Genomic DNA, 23513 nt, shown 5'->3' with positions numbered 1-23513 from the left:
GCAGAGTATGTCAAGAGTGTAAAAGTGTGTCTACAGTGCCTTCAGAAAGTATTCACACCCCTTGACTTTTTCCACATTGTGTTGTGTTCCAGCCTGAACTTAAAATGGATTGAGATTTTTTGGCACTGGCCTACACACAATACCCCATAATGTCAAAGTTGAATTTTGTATTTCTAAATTTTTACAAATTCATTAAAAATGAAAACCTGAGGACATCGTCGATGCACTTATTAATGAAGCCGGTGACTGATGTGGTAAACTCCTTATTAATGAAGCCGGTGACCGATGTGGTAAACTCCTTATTAATGAAGCCGGTGACCGATGTGGTAAACTCCTTATTAATGAAGCCGGTGACTGATGTGGTAAACTCCTTATTAATGAAGCCGGTGACTGATGTGGTAAACTCCTTATTAATGAAGCCGGTGACCGATGTGGTAAACTCCTTATTAATGAAGCCGATGACTGATGTGGTAAACTCCTTATTAATGAAGCCGATGACTGATGTGGTAAACTCCTTATTAATGAAGCCGATGACTGATGTGGTAAACTCCTTATTAATGAAGCCGGTGACTGATGTGGTAAACTCCTCAATGCCATCGGATGAGCCCCGGAACATATTCCAGTCTGTGCTAGCGAAACAGTCCTGTAGCTTAGCATCCGCTGCACCGGACTACTTCCGTATTGAGCGCGTCACTGGTACCACTCTTCTGTAAAGCCCAGCTCTGTGGAGTGTACGGCTTAAAGTGGTCCTATGGACAGATACTCCAATCTCCGCTGTGGAGCTTTGTAGCTCCTTCAGGGTTATCTTTGGCCTCTTTGTTGCCTCTCTGATTAATGCCCTCCTTGCCTGGTCCGTGAGTTTTGGTGGGCGGCCCTCTCTTGGCAGGTTTGTTGTGGTGTCATATTCTTTCAATTTTTTAATAATGGATTTAATGGTGCTCCGTGGGATTTTCAAAGTTTCTGATCTTTTTTTATAACCCAACCCTGATCTGTACTTCTTCACAACTTTGTCCCTGACCTGTTTGGAGAGCTCCTTGGTCTTCATGGTGCCGCTTGCTTGGTGGTGCCCCTTGCTTTGTGGTGTTGCAGACTCTGGGGCCTTTCAGAACGGGTGTATATATACTGAGATCATGTGACACTTAGACTGCACACAGGTGGACTTTATTTAACTAATTATGTGACTTCTGAAGGTAATTGGTTGCACCAGATCTTATTTAGGGGCTTCATAGCAAAGGGGGTAAATACATATGCACGCACCACTTTTCCGTTATTTATTTTTTAGAATTTTCTGAAACAAGTAATTTTTTAAATTTCACTTCACCAATTTGGACTATTTTGTGTATGTCCATTACATGAAATCCAAATAAAAATCAATTTAAATTACAGGTTGGAATGCAACAAAATAGGAAAAACGCCAAGGGGGATGAATAATTTTGCAAGGCACTGTACAGAGTAGTATAGGGAAATGGTGTGTGTGGGATTGAAGTGTAGGATCACAGTGAGGGGGGGGGCGGTTAACATAGAGGGCATGTCTGGGGGGGAAGAGTCAAATGTATTTCACTGTCATATGGGCTAAATAAAAGTAAAGTAAGCAAGTACATTACCTCTGTGATGTGTGCTTTTCTAGCAGAATAGTCTGTGAGAGAGAGAGAGAGAGAGAGAGAGGGAGAGAGACCGTTAGTCCTACGAGGGGCTCCATTACTTCACATCATTAGTGTTAGAAGGAACAAACAGAAGTCCCATAGGGTACACATTATGTTAAAAGTGTAAAAAAAACAGTGGGGGGCAGGTAGTGGAGGGGATGGTTACCAAATCACTATATCATCCCCATTCTTCCTGGTAGTCAGAACCATCCATCCCCAGTCCCACTCTAGCATTTCTAGCATTCCATAAAGCCATACGATGTGAAGACGTAAACAACAAAGGAAGTAATCAGTGAGCTTTGCTGCTCTGTTCTCCCCAGCCAGCCTGAAATAGATCCATAATTATAGCTAATTTCGCCACTCAGCATAATGAAGGAGTGCGAGGGGAGCTCAGATAGCACAACACACTACTTGCTTGATTGATTCAGTTCACTATTACGAGTATTAACATCAGATGCCAGTGTCAAAACACTGACTGACTGAGGCATTTTAAACTGACAGTGGTTCACACCAACATTGTTATTATTAGGCTTGTCTATTTAAAATGAGTAACACGCAGACAGTAATAGTGCAATTGGAATGACCTATAGAAATACATTAATTTTGAATAAGAATGCGTTATAGGCTACACCAGACGTGAAAAGCAAAGGGGGTAGGCTATGTGATGACAGAGGGCCGCAAAGGGAAGAAGCTGCATGTTCTCTGAATATGTGTTTTTCTCCTTTAAGCTGCAGTGCTAAAGTCTGCCTGCCTGCTTCCTGTGGTTGCCCATGTGACTGAGCCAGCCCTCCTCCCTCTCCTCTCCTCCAGCTCTCTAACTCACTCACTCGCTCCCTCCGTCACACACAGATTTGCTAAGGGATGAACAAGCCAAAACCTGCCGATGCAATCCTTCTGCAGGCAGGCTGGAACATTGCATAAAGAATAAAAATACATTACATCCAACCACATTGACACTGAGAATGTTGACAATGCAGATGATTACAGAGAGAGGAGCCTATCCTCCTTGTTACCGGGCAGACCCCAAGGTTTTCCTCCATTCCTGTTTCCTTTATAAACAGCCCCCCTGTCATTTTGCCCTGCGAACAGTGGGGTCGTTTCCCCTTGTATCTTACTGACTTCTTACTAGACTAGAACCATTTTGGTTCTGCATGCCTACAGCTGTTCAGACAGCCAATAACAGACAGCCATGTGTTATTATTACGCTACAGGTTTCCAGGCATTTTTTTGTGAACCCTCCCTCAGATCTTCGCCACCATAAAGGTCTGACTGAGTGGTCGTAACCTATATGGATTTGCTACACGCTTCACTGGCTTCTTTTCCATTTTGTTGCCTTCAAATCGCATGGTGGTGAATGGAGCACTTCTTTGGTCCATTTTCCAGTTCTTTGAGAGTATTGATTGCGTCATTGTGTGAAGAAGACCTTGAAACCTACAAGGCAGAAATGGAGCTGGAGAGGTTTCCAATGGGATCTGTCACTCCCAATGTGCTCCTGGCCTAGGGAGGGAATGAGGTCTAGTCAATGAACCATGTCGATAACATGGCAGAACCAGTTAATCACCATATATTACAGCCACCATATATTACAGCCACCAAATCTGTGCAGGGGGATAAACAAATATAACCTACTCATCACAATAAATACCAACCATTCCTGGGAAGTACTAAACTGACTAGGTCATCTGTTAGCTTTTTTTCCACATAAAGCCATTAGCAGCAAGTCCATTAGTAGTGGATGACAGGGAGGGACAGAGGGCGTCATGGGACAAAAGCATTTTGGAGTTGTCCTGTCCTCTCGCTCTCCCTCCGGCTCATTTCCATGTGCATCAGTGACCTCCCTCAAGGTCACTCGCTCAGCGCCTCCTGGCCATCAGCTAAATGAGCTCTCTCTCCTCTCACTCTCCACATTTCTCCACCCAAGTGTCTAAACTTAACAGACCAGGGGAGAATGAACGAGCCTTCTGTGTGTGATAGTTCAGCTTCACCTTACCGACGTGCCTCTCCCTATCACACGCTTAAACTGATAAATAAATGTTTATTTACCTATTCTTGCTATGGGTTTGCAGTTTGGAGAATTTATATATGTTAAATTGTAGACCCTCTCATTCACATTAGATGTGTTAGTCACAATTATTCCTCTAGTCTAGAACACCTGGCCTCTTCTATGTGAGATTACTGTATTATGGTCTATATTGTACTGTAGTGCCGGCTGTTGACTTCCTCATGCAATCATCCTCAAAAACTAGGGCTGTCCCCAAACAAAAAAAATATTGGTCAACCTAGAGTCGTCTTTTCTTTCGAAATTCTAAAACATGTATTTTTCCATATATAAACACACCCTATGTGTTTTAATAAAATCAACCCTATGTACTAAACTTGTCTGATGCTTTAAGCACGCTGTTTGATTAAATAAGACACACAAATGACTCAAGCGGGAGCCAGAGATCAAGATAGCCTACCCAGAAGAAAAAAACCTGTTCCCGACCCTCCTACTCCCACTGCTGCTGGCCTTCACAGATTCTGCCATTACGCTCCTGAAGTTGCCGGTAATAGGCTACACCAGCGGTCGGCAACTTTTTCCATGTGGAGTGCCAATTTATCTTACCATCTGCGTGCCAGTTAGGATTTTCATATGAACATTTTCATGGAACAGTTTCATTTCATTTATGTCGTTGTATCTCAACATCATTGTCTGAGGTTAATCTACATTCTATCTAAATATATACTGAACAAAAATATAAAAATGCAACAAGCAACAATTTCAACGATTTTACTGAGTTACAGTTCATATAAGGAAATCAGTCAATTGAAATCAATTCATTAGGCCCCAATCTATGGATTTCACATGACTGGGCAGGGGTGCAACCATTAGGAATGTTTTTTTCCCCACAAAAATACTCCTCAGTTTCATTAGCTATCCGGGTGGCTGGTCTCAGACAACCCCGCAGGTGAAGAAGCCGGATGTGGAGGTCCTGGGCTGGCGTGGTTACACGTGGTCTGCGGTTGTGAGACAAAACTCGCAAATGGAATGAAATAAACAAAAATGTGTTTCTCACAAGTCTAGCATAGGTTGTGAGTTCTGCAAACAATGTGTCCACTCCGACAATGAGAACGGTAAACGACTGTAATAATATTAATAATAATATTATTATATTGATTGCATTAACAGAAATACCATAACTAAGCAAACATTGCAGATTAGAAATTATGGGAATTAACTGTAAAATGTAGGCTACTACTGGTGATATATGTAAATGGGGAATTGACAGACACAGCAAACAATGCACACAATTAAGTTATGAAACAATGAATATGCACGAAATGGTGGGAGAGAGCACATTCTGGAAAGGGATGTGCCTTGTGCAGCTGAGCCACACTCCCCTTTTTCTTGGACCGTGGCATCCCCGCAGCCTCCTCAATGGATTAGTCCACTAAGAGAGGTGCAAGTCCTTCTGTTCACCCGACCTAGAATATCTCACAATCAAATGCTGACCGTATTATCTCCCAAGAGAATTTTCTTCGGTTATAGTCACGGCCGTGTATATCCCCCCTCAAGCCGATACCACGACGGCCCTCAAAGAACTTCACTGGACTTTATGCAAACTGGAAACCACATATCCTGAGGCTGCATTTATTGTAGCCGGGGATTTTAACAAAGCAAATTTGAAGACTAGGCTGCAGAAGTTCTATCAACATATCGACTGTTGTACTCGCGCTGCTAAAATCCTCGACCATTGCTATTCAAACTTCCGGGATGGTTATAAGGCCCTCCCCCGCCCTCCTTTCGGCAAATCTGACCACGACTCCATTTTGCTTCTACCTTCCTATAGGAAGAAACTCAAACAGGAAGTACCCGTGCTAAGGACTATTCAAAGCTGGTCTGACCAATCGGAATCCACGCTTCAAGATTGTTTTGATCACGCGGACTGGGATATGTTCCAGGTAATTTAGACGAATACACTGAAACAGTGACTGAGTTTATCAGTGATGTTGTGCCCACTGTGACTATTAAAACCTACCCTAACCAGAAACCGTGGATAGACGGCAGCATTCGCGCAAATCTAAAAGCGCGAACCACCGCATTTAAACATGGCAAGGTGACTGAGAATATGGCAGAATACAAACAGTGTAGGTACTTACTCCGCAAGGCAATTAAACTGGCAAAACATCAGTATAGAGACAAAGTGGAGTCGCAATTCAACGGCTCAGACACGAGATGTATGTGGCAGGGTCTACAGACAATCACGGACTACAAAAAGAAAACCAGCCACGTCGCAGACACCGACGTCTTGCTTCCAGACAAGCTAAACACCTTCTTCGCCCGCTTTGAGGATAACACAGTGCCACTGACGAGGCCCACTACCAAGGACTGTGGCCTCTCCTTCTCCATGGCCGACGTGATTAAGACATTTAAGCATGTTAAGCCCCGCAAGGATGCCGGCCCAGACGGCATCCCTAGCCGCGTCCTCAGAGCATGCGCAGACCAGCTGGCTGGTGTGTTTATGGACATATTCAATCTCTCCCTTTCCCAGTCTGCTGTTCCCACATGCTTCAAGATGGCCACCATTGTTCCTGTCCCCAAGAAAGCATAGGTAACTGAACTAAATGACTATCGCCCTGTAGCACTCACCTCTGTCATCATGAAGTGCTTTGAGAGACTAGTCAAGGATCATATCACCTCTACCTTACCTGTCACCCTAGACCCACTTCAATTTGCTTACCGCCCCAATAGATCCACAGACGATGAAATCACCGTCACACTGCACTATCCCATCTGGACAAGAGGAATACCTATGTAAGAATGCTGTTCATTGACTATAGCTCAGCATTCAACACCATAGTACCCTCCAAGCTCATCATTAAGCTTGAGGCCCTGGGTCTGAACCCCGCCCTGTGCAACTGGGTCCTGGACTTCCTGACGGGCCGCCCCCAGGTGGTGAAGGTAGGAAACAACATCTCCACTTCGCTGATTCTCAACACTGGGGCCCCACAAGGGTGCGTGCTCAGCCCCCTACTGTACTCCCTGTTCACCCATGACTGCGTGGCCAAGCACGCCTCCAATTCAATCATCAAGTTTGCAGACGACACAACAGTAGTAGGCTTGATTACCAACAATGATGAGACCGCCTACAGGGAGGAGGTGAGGGCTCTGGGAGTGTGGTGCCTGGAAAATAACCTCTCACTCAACATCAACAAAACAAAGGAGATGATCGTGAACAGCAGAGGGTGCACCCCCCTATCCACATCGACGGGACCGCAGTGGAGAAGGTGGAAAGCTTCAAGTTCCTTGGCATACACATCACCGACAAACTGAAATGGTCCACCCACGCAGACAGTGTGGTGAAGAAGGCGCAACAGAGCCTCTTCAACCTCAGGAGGCTGAAGAAATTCGGCTTAGCACCTAAAACCCTCACAAACTTTTACAGATGCACAATTGAGAGCATCCTGTCGGGCTATCTCAAGGCCATCAGACTGTTAAATAGCCATCACTAGCACATTAGAGGTTGCTGCTGCCTATTGAAATCACTGGCCACTTTAAGAAATGGAACACTAGTCACTTTAATAATGTTTACATATCTTGCACTACTCATCTCATATGTATATACTGCATTCTATTCTATAATTTTCTACTGTATCTTAGTCCATGCCGCTCTGTCATTGCTTGTCCATATATGTCTATATTCTTAAATCCCATTCCTTACTAGTTTTGTGCGTATTGGGTATAAGTTGTGAAATTGATAGATATTACTGAACTGTCGGAGCTAGAAGCACAAGCATTTCGCTACACCCGCTATAACATCTGCTAAACACGTGTATGTGACAATTACAATTTGATTTGAAAATCAGACAGGTGTCTCGTGTGCAATTAAAAATATATGTATATTTGCCACTGGTCGACAAAAACAATCTCTGTCGACCAACAGCCTATCGACCAAACAATCGACCAGTCAACTAAATGGGGTCAGCCCTAACAAACAAAGCCAAATCATCCTAGATTCAACTGCACATGCTCCCCTTCTCCACTCCCCATTCTCTGGTTTCCATGGCTCCCCAATTGAGGTCGTCTGGCTTTTTATTAGCATGCACGTGTGCCTGGAATCAACAGACACATGCTGCCTTTATTCCACTCACTAAATCAGGCCATTTGCCTTGCACACGGGAGAAAACAGAGATCATAGCCAATCCACTGACTAAACAAAGGAAAAACAATACATCATAAACAAGCCTGCTTTGTTTATTGGGTCTTTCGAGTGCACCTGGCATGACTTTCTGGCTCTGGAATCAATGAATGTAGAGAACTCAAAGAGCTCAACACAGAGAAAGATACTCAAATGAAACTGTCTAGACTCAAAATATACCACTGACTGTTTAATGAGTAGGCTAAATGAAAGCCATGTCCCTTTAAGGCAGCACAGAGTTTTCACACATAGGGCTGTGACAGTAATTGAATAACCGTGTAACTGACGGTTATGGATGAAGACCATCATGAAAATAACAGTCAACATTTTTAAATAGGCCTATACATTCATTTTAGGATTTTTTTCCATCTAACTTTATTTTCATTAAGATAAACTTTAACGGGAGTGTTTACTAATGATTATAAGCAATTGTTTTTGCTAACTTAGTCTGTCTCTCCTCCTCTTTCCAACTGTCCTTTGATGCCCAAGCAGCTAATCAACAATACTGAAAAAAAATATAAAACGCAACATGCAACAATTTCATTGATTTTACTGAGTTACAGTTCATATGAGGAAATCAGTCAATTGAAATAAATTCATTAGACCCTAATCTATGGATTTCACATGACTGGGAAATACATATGCATCTGTTGGTCCCAGATACCTTTAAAAAAATGGGCCTCACAATAGGCCTTAGGATCTCGTCACTGTATTTTTGTGCATTCAAATTGCCATAGATAAAATGCAATTGTGTTCGTTGTCAGTAGTATATGCTGGCCCATAACATAACCCCACCACCATGGGGCACTCGGTTGGAAGTACAGCCAAATTCTCTAAAACGACATTGGAGGCGGCTTATAGTAGAAAAATGAACAGCCCTGGTGGACATTCCTGCAGTCAGCATGCCAATTGCACGCTCCCTCAAAACTTGAGACATCTGTGGCATTGTGTTGTGTGACAAAACTGCACATTTTAGAGTGGTCCTCTGTAGCTCAATTGGTAGAGCATGGCGCTTGTAACGCCAGGGTAGTGGGTTCGATCTCCGGGACCACCCATACGTAAAAATGTATGCACACATGACTGTAAGTCGCTTTGGATAAAAGCGTCTGCTAAATGGCATATTATTATTATTATTATTATTGTCTCCAGCACAAGGTGCACCTGTGTAATGCCCATGCTGTTTAATCAGCTTCTTGATATGCCACACATTTCAGGTGGATGAATTATCTTGGCAAAAGAGAAATGCTCACCAACAGGGATGTAAACTAATTTGTGCACAAAATTTGAGAGAAATAAGCTTTTTGTGTGTATGGATAATTTCTGGGATCTTTTATTGCAGCTCATATAACATGGGACCAACACTTTACATGTTGCGTTTATATTTTTGTTCAGTGTAGATTAGCTACACTGGGGTGTAGAACGCTATAGGCTATGGCACTTCAGTAAAAAAAGTAAATAAATAGGTATTCTTTTAAGAAAGGTTGGATGTGTCTGACTATTAATGAATTATTTGTCGGCAGTCGACAAGGTCGTTCTGGCTCTGAGGCCTATAAATGTGCTAATGTTGTGTCAAATGGACAATGCGCCAATCCTCTCCAACCTGGCATGGTATAATTTGATACTGAAATCTTTTCTTAATTTATAGACTAATTAACGCTGAACAGGCCCGGTCCTGGCCGATATGCTGCCCTAGGCGAGACAGAAAACATTACCGCCCTCCTATCCCTGCAAATTGAATAGTAGCCTAGGTTATACAGTGTCAGCCCGCAATGCACTTCTATGATTGCCTATTTGTTTGTAAAACAGGCAATTTAATCCCGGTCATGTGGTTACATACATTTCTGTTAATGTATATATTAATTACAGTAATTTACCGTTCTCATTCCCGGAGTGGAATCGTTGTTTGCAGAGTTCACAACCTGCTACACTTGTGAGAAAAAAGTTATGGTTTATTTCATACCATCATTTACGCGCTCCATGTGCGCAATAAGCATGTGTCTGGTTTCTCTGTCCTGTTGATGTTGACAGAGCCCTGCTGGGCTTCTCAGTCATTTTTTCTTCACCTCACGCAATAAGTCAACGAACATCCATTCAAATTATAATAGTTCCTCACAGTATTTGAAAAATCTTTCCAACACTCTCACCCTTGATAATCAGCGTTGTTGATAAATAGGCTATGTGTGTATTTGTTTCTATTTTAATAATTGTCAATTTCATCTTCATACTATAGCATAGCTGTCCCCTTCATCATTTACTTGTCAATTCATTATCTTATAGCCTACTTTCGGAAAACGTAAGGTAAGCCTAGCTTTGAAAAAATATATGTTTTAAGGAAAGGAGAAATATTTGCTAGTGTCTGACATATGCTGGTGGCTTTGACTGACGGGTGCTTTTATGGGGGTGTGCATTTGCTGATTATCTCTATAGGCCTACACTGAGTGTACAAAACATTAGGAACACCTTCCTAATATTGAGTTGCACCCCCTTTTGCCCTCAGAACAGCCTCAATTCGTCGGGGCATGGACTCTACAAGAGGTCGAAAGCGTTCCACAGGGATGCTGGCCCATGTTGACTCCAATGCTTCCCACAGTTGTGTCAAGTTGGCTGGATGTCCTTTGGGTGGTGGACCATTCTTGATACACACAGGAAACTGTTGAGCGTGGAAAACCCAGCAGCATTGCAGTTCTTGACACACTCAAACCGGTGTGCCTGGCACCTACTACCATACCCCGCTCAAAGGCACTTAAACCTTTTGTCTTGCTCATTCACACTCTGAATGGCACACATACACAATCCATGTCTCAATTGTCTTAAGGCTTAAAAATCCTTCTTTAACCTGTCTCACCCCCTTCATCTACACTGATTGAAGTGAATTTAACAGGTGACATCAATAAGGGATCATAGCTTTCATCTGGATTCTTAATGTTTTGTATACTCAGTGTATAGCATTTGCTAGTCATCAACAGGTATTGTTTCAATCCTATGGGGGCCTAATCCTAATGTTTTGTACACTCAGTGTAACTGTATATGTCCATTCAGAAAGTTTCCTAAAGTAGCCTGTCTGGACTCCTCTTTAATAAGAATCAAACACTCCTGTCATGATTTAATCTTGTAAAAGTCCTATTTTCAGAAGCTTAAGTTACATTATTTCTCTCATTATTTCTCCCAATACCACTGCCATCGAATGACTGTGTCACGATCGTCGTATGGAGTAGACCAAGGCGCAGCGTGGAATGCAAACATATTTATTTATTTAATGAATGCACGAACAAAACAACAAAACGAAAACGTGACGTCCTCGGTATAACACAACCGACACGGCAACAAACCAAAACGGAACAAGATCCCACAAACACAAAGGGAAAACAGACAGTTTAAATATGGCTCCCAATCAGAGACAACCCGCAACAGCTGACACTCGTTGCCTCTGATTGGGAGCCACTCTGGCCAACATAGAAATACAATAACTAGACACTCAAACTCAGCACACAAACAATGAATCTACACATCCTGGCTCAACATATAGAGTCCCCAGAGCCAGGGTGTGACAGACTGCAGCAGCAGGGTTTGTGACGTTCTAAAAATGTTTCGGGAAAAGTGGGAGAAAACCCATCAGACATCGTTTAAATGGTTTTGTGCGTCGAAATAGGATCTGTATTAAAAAACAACAGACAAGGACAAGGTAGGCATAGATCTTTATTTTGACTCCGTTAATGTTGTGTCAATATGAAAATGCGACAACCCGGCATTTATTAATTTGTTGATTCATATTTATAAGTAATAACCTGAACAATAATAATGAAATGCCATGATAATAATGAAGTGTAATGGTTTGTTTCAAATACGTTTTTATTAAGAAGCATATCCATGTAAACAAGCGTACAAACATAATTGTTACCTCCCCCTGAACGGTTATGTCGGTCACCGTGTACATTGGCCTGGCCAATTACTGTAACCTCAAATTCCAAGTCAGTCACAGCCCTAGTCACACACAACAATTATATTTGCTGCTTGTGTTTTCAGTTTAAGTAGGCCTATATTTTTCTCATTAATAAGTGCCTTTCGGCAGCAGTTAAAGTTAGGCCAAAACAAAAGCAGGGCAACAAAATTAGGTTTGAAAAAGAACTAGGTCTGTAGGTTGTTGAGTATTGAATCCACGGAAGTAGACGGGCCACCACAAAAGCCTAAATGGTGGACAACACCTTGGTCTCCCGCTAGATCACAAGTCGCTCTCTCCTTCCCTCCTTCTCTGTTTTTGGTTTCGGTCCAAGTCGGGATGGAAAGTTGCGGTAGTGTGGTAATTGACTCTGTCTGCTCCAGTGCGACCAAAATGTTGCCGGATTTCACCCATTCCTCCCCAACCAAGACTACTGAGTGACCACACTCATAATTTAGAAACCATCAACTTTACTAATGCTAAGCCGTTTAGCACCTTCCTGGCAATTACAGTGACTGCCAGTATTTCCCTGTATTACCCACACACTAACAGATGGCATACCAGTAACCCACAGATAGAGAATGGCTGGACTAGCATTCCAAAACACATCTTAAATTGGCAAACCATACCACAACTTAAAACCGCCCAAACACAATTAATTATTGCATTGAAATGATAGTCTAGTCAACATAACCACTTAGTGACATGTAATGCAGTTAGTGTATAGCTGACAGTGGATACAGCCTGTGCCTGGGGGAAGATGTATAGCTTTTCATGAAGCCAACTGAGGCTCCATTTTGATCAATAGCAGCTCTGAGTTAATAAAAAGCATCAGTCAATTCAGCTGGCTACAACATCGCATTGAGACCTGTGGGTGGGCTGAGCTGCTGCTCAATGGAGTCTGCCAGCACAGTCATCTCAATGGAGCCTAGTATTCTAAAAACACTAGCATTATACTGTATGTTTGGGCCATTGTATGTTTGGGACACCAAAACATACGAAGGGTTGAGGTCAATTCCTTTTCAATTCAGTCAATTCAGCGATTAAAAGAAACAACTAATATGAATTTAATTTCAATTCACTTCCTGGATTGACGGATTCATAAACAAATTGACATTGACATCCAAATCTGAATGTAGAATGTTCGATGGTGTAGCAATGGAGTTTCCTGCCCAGGGGTGAAACTGCTAAAGTGACCTGAATAAGTCATCATGTTCATCCCTATAAAATACTTTTTTTTTAAGCATATTGGGTTATGTGGTCTCTTTGTTCCATAATGGAGCTTCAGAATAGACAGACACTAGTCTGTGAGTAGTACTGTAATCCCCTAACTCACCCAGCTGGGATTAAGGACATAGTAGAGGCTTGTCAGGACTGGTAGGTGTTGTTTCCTTTCAAAGCAGAACAATAACAATATAGTGAAACTCAGGATGGAACCTAGTGTATTGGCACACTGACTACCATTGCCAAAACAACATTTTTGTGGCCTTTCCTCTCCATGAAAAACAATGGCTAGCCTACATGGTCAGTACTGCTTCTCTAACTTCTGACATTTTTAAAAGACTGATCCATTGAGACCAGATGGCAAAAGTGCTTAGTACATTTCCTTTCAAAACCACAACCCAAACTGAACTCAGCCATTGAGATGGAAATTCAATGGTATCTTTATTAATACCTAGTCCGCTCTGCTGACTGCTGGGGTCTCATTGACTGTAGACTTATAGACTCAAAACCTCCACGGACCTCCTGTGTCCTGCCATGGCCTGGAATGCAGTCACTTACGGCCAAATCCAAATTTTAGGCAACTGTAAGATACACATTGGCAATTTGAACTTTCTCGTAAATTATGCATTGATGTACAAGTAAAGGCTTGACCCTTATAAAATGCAGCAGTAAAGGCCAGTCAGTCTCTCCAAGTCCACAATGCACTGCTTCTCTTCTTTACACATGGCTCTAACATTAACTCCTTAGGGCTTAACACTGCCTGCCTGAGTGGAGCCTCTGCTGTCTCTGACCCTGACCTCTGACTCAATGCTCAGTCTCCCATCTGTCTCAATAGGAATGATGGACAGTATGCTGGAGATGGACCCAGCATGACTCTGTCATTCACCCAGAAACCCTGCTTGGCTGGGACAGACAGAGACCGTGGTCTGATAAACAACATGCTCCAGCACACAGAGATGTCAACACACATTAAATGGCTTGGCGTGCTTCATCATAGCAAGTTTCTCTAACCTAACGTTGTGATATAATAGGGTGTTGTATTCTGATGAATAGGAGTCATCCGTTCCAACACCTACAGTAGACAGGATATGACCATCTGCAGAGCACGATGTGTCAATACTGGGCCGACTAATTATGTGAATCTGTCAGAAGGATGGGTGTACTGAGAACACATCTAGACCATGTTGTAAAAATAAACCTTTCTCTTTTAAGGACTTAGGTTTACTTTCCCACACCGTCTAGTAGACAGCGGATTGTTTACCAAGTCCTATGTGCACCAATTCTTGGCCGTCCTGTGTGTGTGTGTGTGTCAGCATATCCTCCATGGAGATGTGTGCTCCTGTACGGCTACTGGGAGCAGGGCAGCAGCAGTAGCCTCCAGCGTCCTGCTCCTCAGGCTGAGCTAAAAACAGCTCAGACCTCCAGGCAAAGAGAAGAGGAGGAAGGGGATTTACCTTTCCCTCTCCCCTCGAAATTTCTGTTTGTTTTCATCACTTACTGGGGCCTTGGATCGGGGCTGAGCAATTATCACTCGCTGAAACCCCAAAACTGTCAAGAGATGTTGTGAGCAGCATTAAAGTCATTTTAGGGTGAACAGAGGGGAGCATGGCAGTTAAAAAACTTGTGTAGTAGCTAGGTTCTGTTTCACTCAGTACACAAGAGAGAGCAGCACATCTTGCTCTGTTGACTAAGAGCTAATGCTCGTGTTTACCTAGACTCTGTCTGGCACAGGATCCATAGCATAAATGCTGTATTGGTGCGACAGTAGCAGTGCACACTTTCCCAAACTCCTGGGTTAGGCTAGTCATAACAACGTCTGGACTCAGAAAGAGGCTGACCATATGTGGCTCAACCGCAGCTTTATATGGAGGAACTAGGGTTGAATAAGGAGCTAAAACGTGTCCTTACAAAGACCGAGTCAAACTTGTGAAATAGGTGGACAGGTTATATAATAGGGATGCGCAGCTTTCCCTTTCAAGACGATTCGATACGTATCTAGATACATGGGCTCCAATGCAATACAAGAAGGTACGTTTTAGTTTCGGCGCGATTCGGTTTGATTAGAGAACGAATCGATGCGATACGATGCACTAACATTTGTTGCATAAACACATTCATTTCCCATTCTTAACTAAAATCTGCTGCTGATGGAGCTCATGAGCTGGGCCTCTCTGAGCTGGATCTGTCTGAGCTGAGCCATAAGGGAGACTAGGCATCTACCACCCCACTACCACTATCAGATTAGGGGGGGGGTGCAATGTAGCCCATGTTCTTTGTCCCCCACTTTGGTTCTGAAATCACCATCTCCCAATAATTAACTTGTCATTTTTGATTGACAGATTAAATGTTTAAGCTAGTAATGTATCAATATTTATCTATGCCATAGCCAATGAATATATAGCACAACTTTGAATTTCACCCCCCATCTCAAATCTTCTCCTCTTGCTTCAGCCATGTAGTGCACCTCGCAAAAGTGATTGCTTTCCTCGTTATGAAATTACGAACTTTACCCTGTATCTCTAAAAATGACCACTGATTGTTTAAAGCAAAACTACCAAAACTATTGCTGATGTTGAACCTGAACAATCAAAATAAAAAATATATATATATAAAATCTACTGTAAACCCAGTTCAGCAGGTATAACCAGATGAGAGCCTGCTCCTTACTTTTATTCCGGTAAAAACATTTTTTAACAGCGCATAATAACAATAACCTAGCAAATTACATAGGATGTCACTCAATTAATAAAGCCTAATATCACGCAAGCTATTTTAGCATTTGAATGCTGAAGGTGCCGCGCAGATGTGCAAGATCAGGAACAGGCCGCCTACCTTGCATTGGTCAACATGTGAAGCTGGACACAGTTTGACTAGGCTACTAATATTGCCTGGGGTTGTTCGGCATGCTAAATGACTTGTAGATCAACCCCCCTGTATATATAGCCTCCCTACTGTTATTTTATTTTACCTCTGCTCTTTTTTTCTCAACACTTTTTTGTTGTTGTTTTATTTTACTTTTTTATTCAAAATAAATGCACTGTTGGTTAAGGGCTGTAAGTAAGCATTTCACTGTAATGTCTGCACCTGTTGTATTCGGCGCATGTGGCCAATAAAATGTGATTTGATTTGACTGTCAACACAGTTACATGCAGTTCAACACTGAAGGAGAGGATGCATCAGTTGTCACAAAATATGAGGTATTTTCAGAAGGTAGAAAGAATGTAAAAAAAATATTGGGTGAACCAGCGATTCGTAACATTTGAATCGATTTTCTGACCGATGCATGCTACATTTGGATCGGTTTGGGGTCCGCGGACCGATGTACTTGTATCTTAAACGTTTGAATCGGGGACCGATGCGGATCGTTACATTCCTATTAAATAGGCCTACATGTTTACACTGATCATGAATAGACCTAGACCTAGGCTATAGTACAGTCAGATGCATGTTGAGATAATATTATGTCCACCCTGTGCAACAGCCTGAGGTCTGACTCGGTTTGACTCATACGTCCAAGATGTGATGTGAGCCTTACGCAATTTTCTCTAGAGCCCTTCTCCTAGGAATGGCCAGTGTGTAAATGTGTCCTGCTTGTGCTCTCAGACAGAAATCATTAAATGTGTACTAAACCCAGCTGAATACACCAAGACAGGGATTGGGAGTCTGACTGTGAGTGTAAATCTTGACTGCCTGAAAAAACTACCTGACATAATGTGACACTGCTGCTGATTAAGGATGCATTTATAGAGGGAAGGATGGATGATAGATCATCTCAAGCCTTCTGCAATTACTTCAGAGAATGCTGAAGTATGGAGAAAGATGACAGCTTCTAGAGCAGTGGTAACTTTTTCAGCGGGGACCCCATTTTTTCCACAAGAATTTCTGAGGACCCCATTTTTTCCACAAGAATTTCTCGCGACCTCACCCCTCCCCAAATCTAATGACACAACCTTAAAAATCGGTACATTTTGATTTTTACATCAACAAATAACCTTAAATTCATGACATTTCTCAAAAACGTTTGTATACCGTCCCATACAATAATCTGTACTCTTAATTTGTTGTCCCCCCCCCCAAAACATTTTACATTTTTGTTTATTTATTTTGGCGACCTCACTGCAGTTTCCCCGCAACCCCACTAGGGGTACCACTGTTCTAGAGAGTATGGATAAGAGCCAATGTATGCTTTGTATGGAGGCATGTAGAGGCCAAATTTAGCTCTGTACCGCATCGCTGTGCGCCTCCCAAATTTGTAACAATGCGGAGGGCTCCGTATAGCTCCGCATTGACATGATTGGTTGACGGTAGGTGGGGGCGGGATGTCCTGTATAAACACAAACTCACTTCCTTGACAACCTCCTTGTCCGGCGGGGGAGAGTTTTGTGGAGGAGACTGGCATCAGGAATGACGTCGGTCGATTGGGGACTATGTGGCGGACCAAATTTTTTCAGATGGAAAATGAAGGCCAAGATGTCGACACAAGTCCAGAGGATAGAATAGACGCCGGAGGGAGCAATGAAGAGGTCATTGTGGACTGAGGCCGAGGATAGAATAGACGCCGGAAGGGAAAGGAGGGGGAAAATGGGAGTCCTTTGAAAAGGCAAGAAATAGATATTGGTCAGGAGAAATGCAGTATTATCATAAGGAGACGTATACTTGGATGAATGAGGAGGAATGGAGGGAAAAAGAGAGGCAGAGGAGGTCTAAGAGCGAGAGGGAGGAAGACTGAGTTTGAGTCGGTAATAATAATAATAATAATAATAAATGGCGGGAAAAAGAGAGAAGGTTTGTTAAAGAAGAGTGGTAGGAAATGTAAGCAAAGTAAGCTGAAGACAGGAGTAGAAATGGAAGAGGGTGAAGTATCGGAGGTGGTAGGTGTGGTGAAGTGCTCGGAGCCAGAGGCTTGCGCAGAGGGTCAGGATAAAGATGAGTCTGTGACAGTAGGAGTGAAGTTTGTGGAAAAAGTGGATCCTTGCCTTTTGGCTGATCCATTTGTGGTTTCAGTATGGGTGAAAAAAGCATTGGGTATAGTGGAATCGGTGAGGGTAACCAGAAGTGGTCTAGTGATAATTGTTTGTGTTTCTGTTGGGCAGAGGGAGAAGGCGCTCAGAGTTAAACAAATGGGGGAAAGAATTGTGAATTGTTTCGCTCTTAAGAAAAGGGCGCCATTGAGAGGAGTGATTACTGGGGTAGCAGTAAATGTAAAAGTGGATCAACTGAAGGAGAAGATTCCCAGTGTGTGTGATGCTCGTCGTTTGGTGCGACGCAAACAGGGTGGCGAGAGTGGGGAAACAGAAGAGCCATTGTCTGTTCTTTTGAGTTTTGAAGTTGAGTCTTTGCTGGATAAAGTGAAGTTAGGATATATAAGTTATCCTGTGCGAGCTTATGTGCCGAGTACATTACGATGTTACAGGTGTCAAACTTATGGGCATGTGGCAGCAGTATGTAGGAGGGAGATTCCAAGGTGTGAGAAGTGTGCAGAAGGGCATGAGACTAAAGAGTGTGAAGCAGTGGGGAAAGTGGTGGTATGTGCTAATTGTAGGGATGGCAATGGGTGATATATGTTTCAATAAGATTGGGTTTTTAACGTTTATAGCGATGGTTATTAATTGTACTGCAGGGATGGAATGCAAATCAAAGAAAATTAAGGTTGTGGTGGCAGCTGCAGAGAGATATTTGGGTGTGGGAGACTTGACAGCAGAAGAGTTACAGGGAGTGTTAAGTGGTGATGCCCCATCATTTCAGGTTGAGGGCATGAGGTAGGAGTGAGTATATTTAAATAGTGGAGAAGGGTGGGGTTAATTATTAGTAGTAGTTTTGAAGTTGTGAGTGTAGTGTTAGATGGTAGGATATTTATTTTTCAAGAAAAGATAAGGGAGATGTACTCCAGTCTAGTAGGTGGCGGTAATGCAACAAATTGGATGCCATCCGCCGTTAAACCTCATTGAAGAAGAAGAAGAAGACAACCTCCTTCACAACAGCTCTGCGCTGCTCCGCGAAGCGCAAGAAGTATGAATGCCCTGACTTCTGCAGATGCCTTATCACCGTAAATGCTGCACGGCCAATGCAGACATCGGATTGACCATGCAGTGCCTTTAAATCCAGACAGATATTTCTTATGCATAGCACAGGAGCCTTAATTGTGGAGAACGGGCTTATCGTAATGGCTGGAGTGGAATTGGTGGAATGGTATCAAATACATCAAACACATGGTTTCCATGTGTTTGACGCCATTCCATTCACGCCGTTCCAGCCATTATTATGAGCCGTCCTCCCCTCAGCAGCCTCCACTGACATAACCACAGGATCTAACAACAAAATGTTAATGTATAGTAATATGGGGGTAAGTGATCAAAAATATATTGTGCAATGCTCTACACACAACTTCTGCCACAGACTAAAAGTCTATTCTCATTGGCAAGAATTAAAGTGAATTTCGAGAGATATCGATTCTTGAGAGACATCACCGTAATGTAAACTTGTGTATTTCTCATGTCTCGAAGGCTACCTCCAGAGGTCACGCACGACACTTGCCCGACAGTTGCCCCCCTCTAAGCAGGGCAGTGTAAACAGAATTGTCTCGTTGAGCCCAACATTCACTCAGCAATGTTTTTGAAACAGCTTAAATGTATGGACATTTATGATATTTGAAACTTTTATTGAGTTTTCACCTGAAATTTCAGTAACAGCTTACAGTTATATTCTGAAATTGTCGATGTAGCTTTAAGAAAGGAAAGCTCAACGGCACTTTCCCCCTTGCCTTGTGTTACGAACCCCGTGGCTCTAAACGTCTAGGGTGGATGGACATGAGACCCGTAACATAAATTATGCAAATTAGGAGTGTGGCATGGAGCAGTGAGAACAAATGTGACACAACAACCATGAACTACCGTCAAACACAAATGGTTTATTTCTGAACACACGGTAAAGGATTGGGAAAAAGGGCTGAGCAGGACCCAAGAAATGAAACAATAGTGTAAAACACCCCTAAACTGATCTTGCCTGCCTCAAGAACCGCTAGGCTACTGCTACCATACAAAAATACAGTGGGTGGTCCGCTCAGGTCTAACTAGTGTTTATAGACAGTTCTTTCTACGGGAAATGTATGCCCAAGGGCAGCTAGCTCAAACTCCCCTTTTTCCCAGAAACACACAATAGTTACCAAACAGAGTAACCAGCAACTTAGTGAGTACTCTAAACAAAGGACATCACAGTATCCATTACTCACATACAAAACAGTAGTCTAACAGAATTACCAATCATAGTAAACAGCAACTTAGTGAGTAATCAAAACCAGGACACCACCGTGTCCATACTCACATACGGAAATATTCTCTCTCTCTCTCAACAAACACAAGACTGGTTTTTATACAATGGGATGTGTGATTGAACAAACGAGTAACAGGTGGTGCAATGCACAGGAATGTTCACTGATTGGTCCAATCAGCAGACACCTCAACGACCACCAATCAGGAACATACAGGACACCTGTGATTAGGGCAGAAGGAGAGAAACACACAAAAACACAGGATACCTGTATCCGTAACACCTTGGCTGCTCTGAGCCACCATCCAGGCAAGAAGCATGCAGCAAGAAGCTAATCAACTAAATTATCAACATTTTCAGTTGCAATTTTCCATTTACCTTGTGTAATGACTTCCATGATATTGATAAAATGAAGCCTAGTTTGTTCTATGGTAACTTTAATCTGCTGAAACTTTACTTTTATATCCGTATGAGAGGGGTAAACATTCATTTTTGATATGCTAATAGCTAGCTAGCTGTGTCATTGTCTTGCAAGCTACATGCTAACCCTACATTTAGCTAATGTGTGTACGAACAAGAAAAACCCTTTGTCTGCTCATGCTTGTGAATTGTTTCATTACTCAAGAGTGTAATATGGTTTGGTTGCATTATTCAAGAGTGTAGCCTCTGCAACTGGATCCTGGACTTCCTGACGGGCCGCCCCCAGGTGGTAAGGGTAGGTAACAACACATCTGCCACACTGATCCTCAACACGGGGGCCCCTCAGGGGTGCGTGCTCAGTCCCCTCCTGTACTCTCTGTTCACCCATGACTGCATGGCCAGGCACGACTCCAACACCATCATTAAGTTTGCCGACGACACAACAGTGGTAGGCCTGATCACCGACAACGATGAGACAGCCTATAGGGAGGAGGTCAGAGATCTGGCCGTGTGGTGCCAGGACAACAACCTCTCCCTCAACGTGACCAAGACAAAGGAGATGATTGTGGACTACAGGATAAAAAAGAGGACTGAGCACGCCCCCATTCTCATCGACGGGGCTGTAGTGGAACAGGTTGAGAGCTTCAAGTTCCTTGGTGTCCACATCACCAACGAACTATCATGGTCCAAGCACACCAAGACAGTCGTGAAGAGGGCACGACAAAGCCTATTCCCCCTCAGGAGACTAAAAAGATTTGGCATGGGTCCTCAGATCCTCAAAAAATTCTACAGCTGCACCATCGAGAGCATCCTGACTGGTTGCATCACCGCCTGGTATGGCAACTGCTTGGCCTCTGACCGCAAGGCACTACAGAGGGTAGTGCGTACGGCCCAGTACATCACTGGGGCAAAGCTCCCTGCCATCCAAGACCTCTATACCAGGCGGTGTCAGAGGAAGGCCCTCAAAATTGTCAAAGACTCCAGCCACCCTAGTCATAGACTGTTCTCTCTGCTACCGCACGGCAAGCGGTACCGGAGTGCCAAGTCTAGGTCCAAAAGACTTCTCAACAGCTTCTACCCACAAGCCATAAGACTCCTGAACAGCTAATCATGGCTACCCGGACTATTTGCACTGCCCCCCACCCCATCCTTTTTACGCTGCTGCTACTCTGTTAAGTATTTATGCATAGTCACTTTAACTCTACCCACATGTACATATTACCTCAACTACCTCAACTAGCCGGTGCCCCCGCACATTGACTCTGCACCGTTACCCCCCTGTATATATAGCCTCCCTACTGTCACTTTATTTTACTTCTGCTCTTTGTTTTTCTCAACACTTTTTTTTGTTGTTGTTTTATTCTTACTTTTTTTGTTTAAAATAAACGCACTGTTGGTTAAGGGCTGTAAGTAAGCATTTCACTGTAATGTCTGCACTTGTTGTATTCGGCGCATGTGACCAATAAAATTTGATTTGATTTGATTTGATTTAATATGTTTTAGAGGAAAAGTTGCTTGCATTGTTGAATAGCTTGCAAGCTTACTGGCTAGTCAGTGGCTACTGTGATACTGATATTTACGGTAAATTTGGAGCTGCAGAGCAAGAATGTCACGTTGCCAGCCACAACGGAAGGTTAGGCAAGGATGTAATATCAATTGAAAAGTTCCTGTTCATATTAAGTAAATTGAAATCTCGTCGTACCGCCTCTCCTTAAATGTTTGTCAATGAGAATATTGCCTTTAAATCAATCAATGACTAGAGTCAACTGCATGCCCTAAGAGTCATGAATGATAGAGATGGCTTTAAATAAATAGCAAACAGCAGAGAGAAGGTTCAGTAAGTTCGCCAGCTGTATAATTAATGAATTTCCTCACTGTTCAATATCATTAAAGATTCATAACCCGTCCAGCATCTCTATACTTTGTGAAACATTGCATCAATGATGCCCTGACTGTCAAGTCTGCATTAATCAGTAACAGAATATTCAGTGCAGTAAATTACTTACTGAGTTAGATTAACCTGCCATCTGACTAACCCAGAATTCAGATCTAGTTCACTAGAGCAAGTGATGTTCTTGTGGTGCTTTGATGTCAGTGCAGAACGCCTGCTAGTAGTCCAGTAACATGGAGTACGTTTACATGTACACTAATAATTCGATACTAAACAGATTATGGCAGTAAGCCGAGTATGGAAATAGTCATGTAAACACCTTAAACTGGGTGTACATTACACAATTTTAGCCCGGATTTAGCTTTCCCAGACACATTTTTGAGATCGGAGACAAAATCTCCATGTCGTTGCCTACTCGGGGTGCGCAGCCATCAACAACACTTGTTTCATGTGAGCGGGTCAGAGACGCAATCTGAGGGCTACCGATCCCGTCTTTGAGCAGTCCCAGATGTCCCGATATGTTCGATTTTATCGGCACAAAATCTGCAATGCTCTTGTAGCGTGAGATCTGCAATGACAAGATTTGAGAACGATGATCAGCAATAGCCAATGAGAGCTCGTCTGAGAAGAAGTACGTGAGATGCCGTTGTATCGCATCACCCAGAATGTGTAGACTCTCGAGCAGGAGCTTTGACTACTACTAGTATGCGTTTGTACTTGCCAAAGTGTAAAATCGTTACAGCTCTGGCAAGCTCTTTACACACGTTATTCAATTCAAAATGTATTGGCTAGATATTTCAACTCTGTATGGCAAGCGTGAATGCCTGACTGAAAACGTTCGAGGCTGCTTTGAGCCACAGCTCGTTCTAGCGATCACATCACATCCTTGTTTTCGTGAGACAGCGCGGTATTGAGGATCTTGTAGTGTGTGACCCCCGTCTGTGCCACATCGT

General features: G+C 43.0%; 1 protein-coding gene across 5 annotated transcripts in view; it reads right to left on the bottom strand.

The window, feature by feature from the left end:
- The window catches only part of LOC121533582 (phosphatidylinositol 4-phosphate 5-kinase type-1 gamma), a 79164-nt gene that overhangs the window by 37875 nt on the left and 17776 nt on the right, over positions 1-23513 (bottom strand). For all 5 annotated transcript variants that reach the window (XM_041839655.2, XM_041839654.2, XM_041839656.2 and 2 more), the window contains exon 2: positions 1605-1636. In XM_041839655.2, the coding sequence (XP_041695589.2) occupies positions 1605-1636 (32 nt within the window). The remainder of the gene's footprint in view (positions 1-1604; positions 1637-23513) is intronic.

This window comes from Coregonus clupeaformis, chromosome 20 (assembly GCF_020615455.1).
Source record: "Coregonus clupeaformis isolate EN_2021a chromosome 20, ASM2061545v1, whole genome shotgun sequence".
NCBI classification, from domain to species: Eukaryota; Metazoa; Chordata; class Actinopteri; order Salmoniformes; family Salmonidae; genus Coregonus; species Coregonus clupeaformis.
This window is presented reverse-complemented; position numbering and strand designations above follow the sequence as displayed.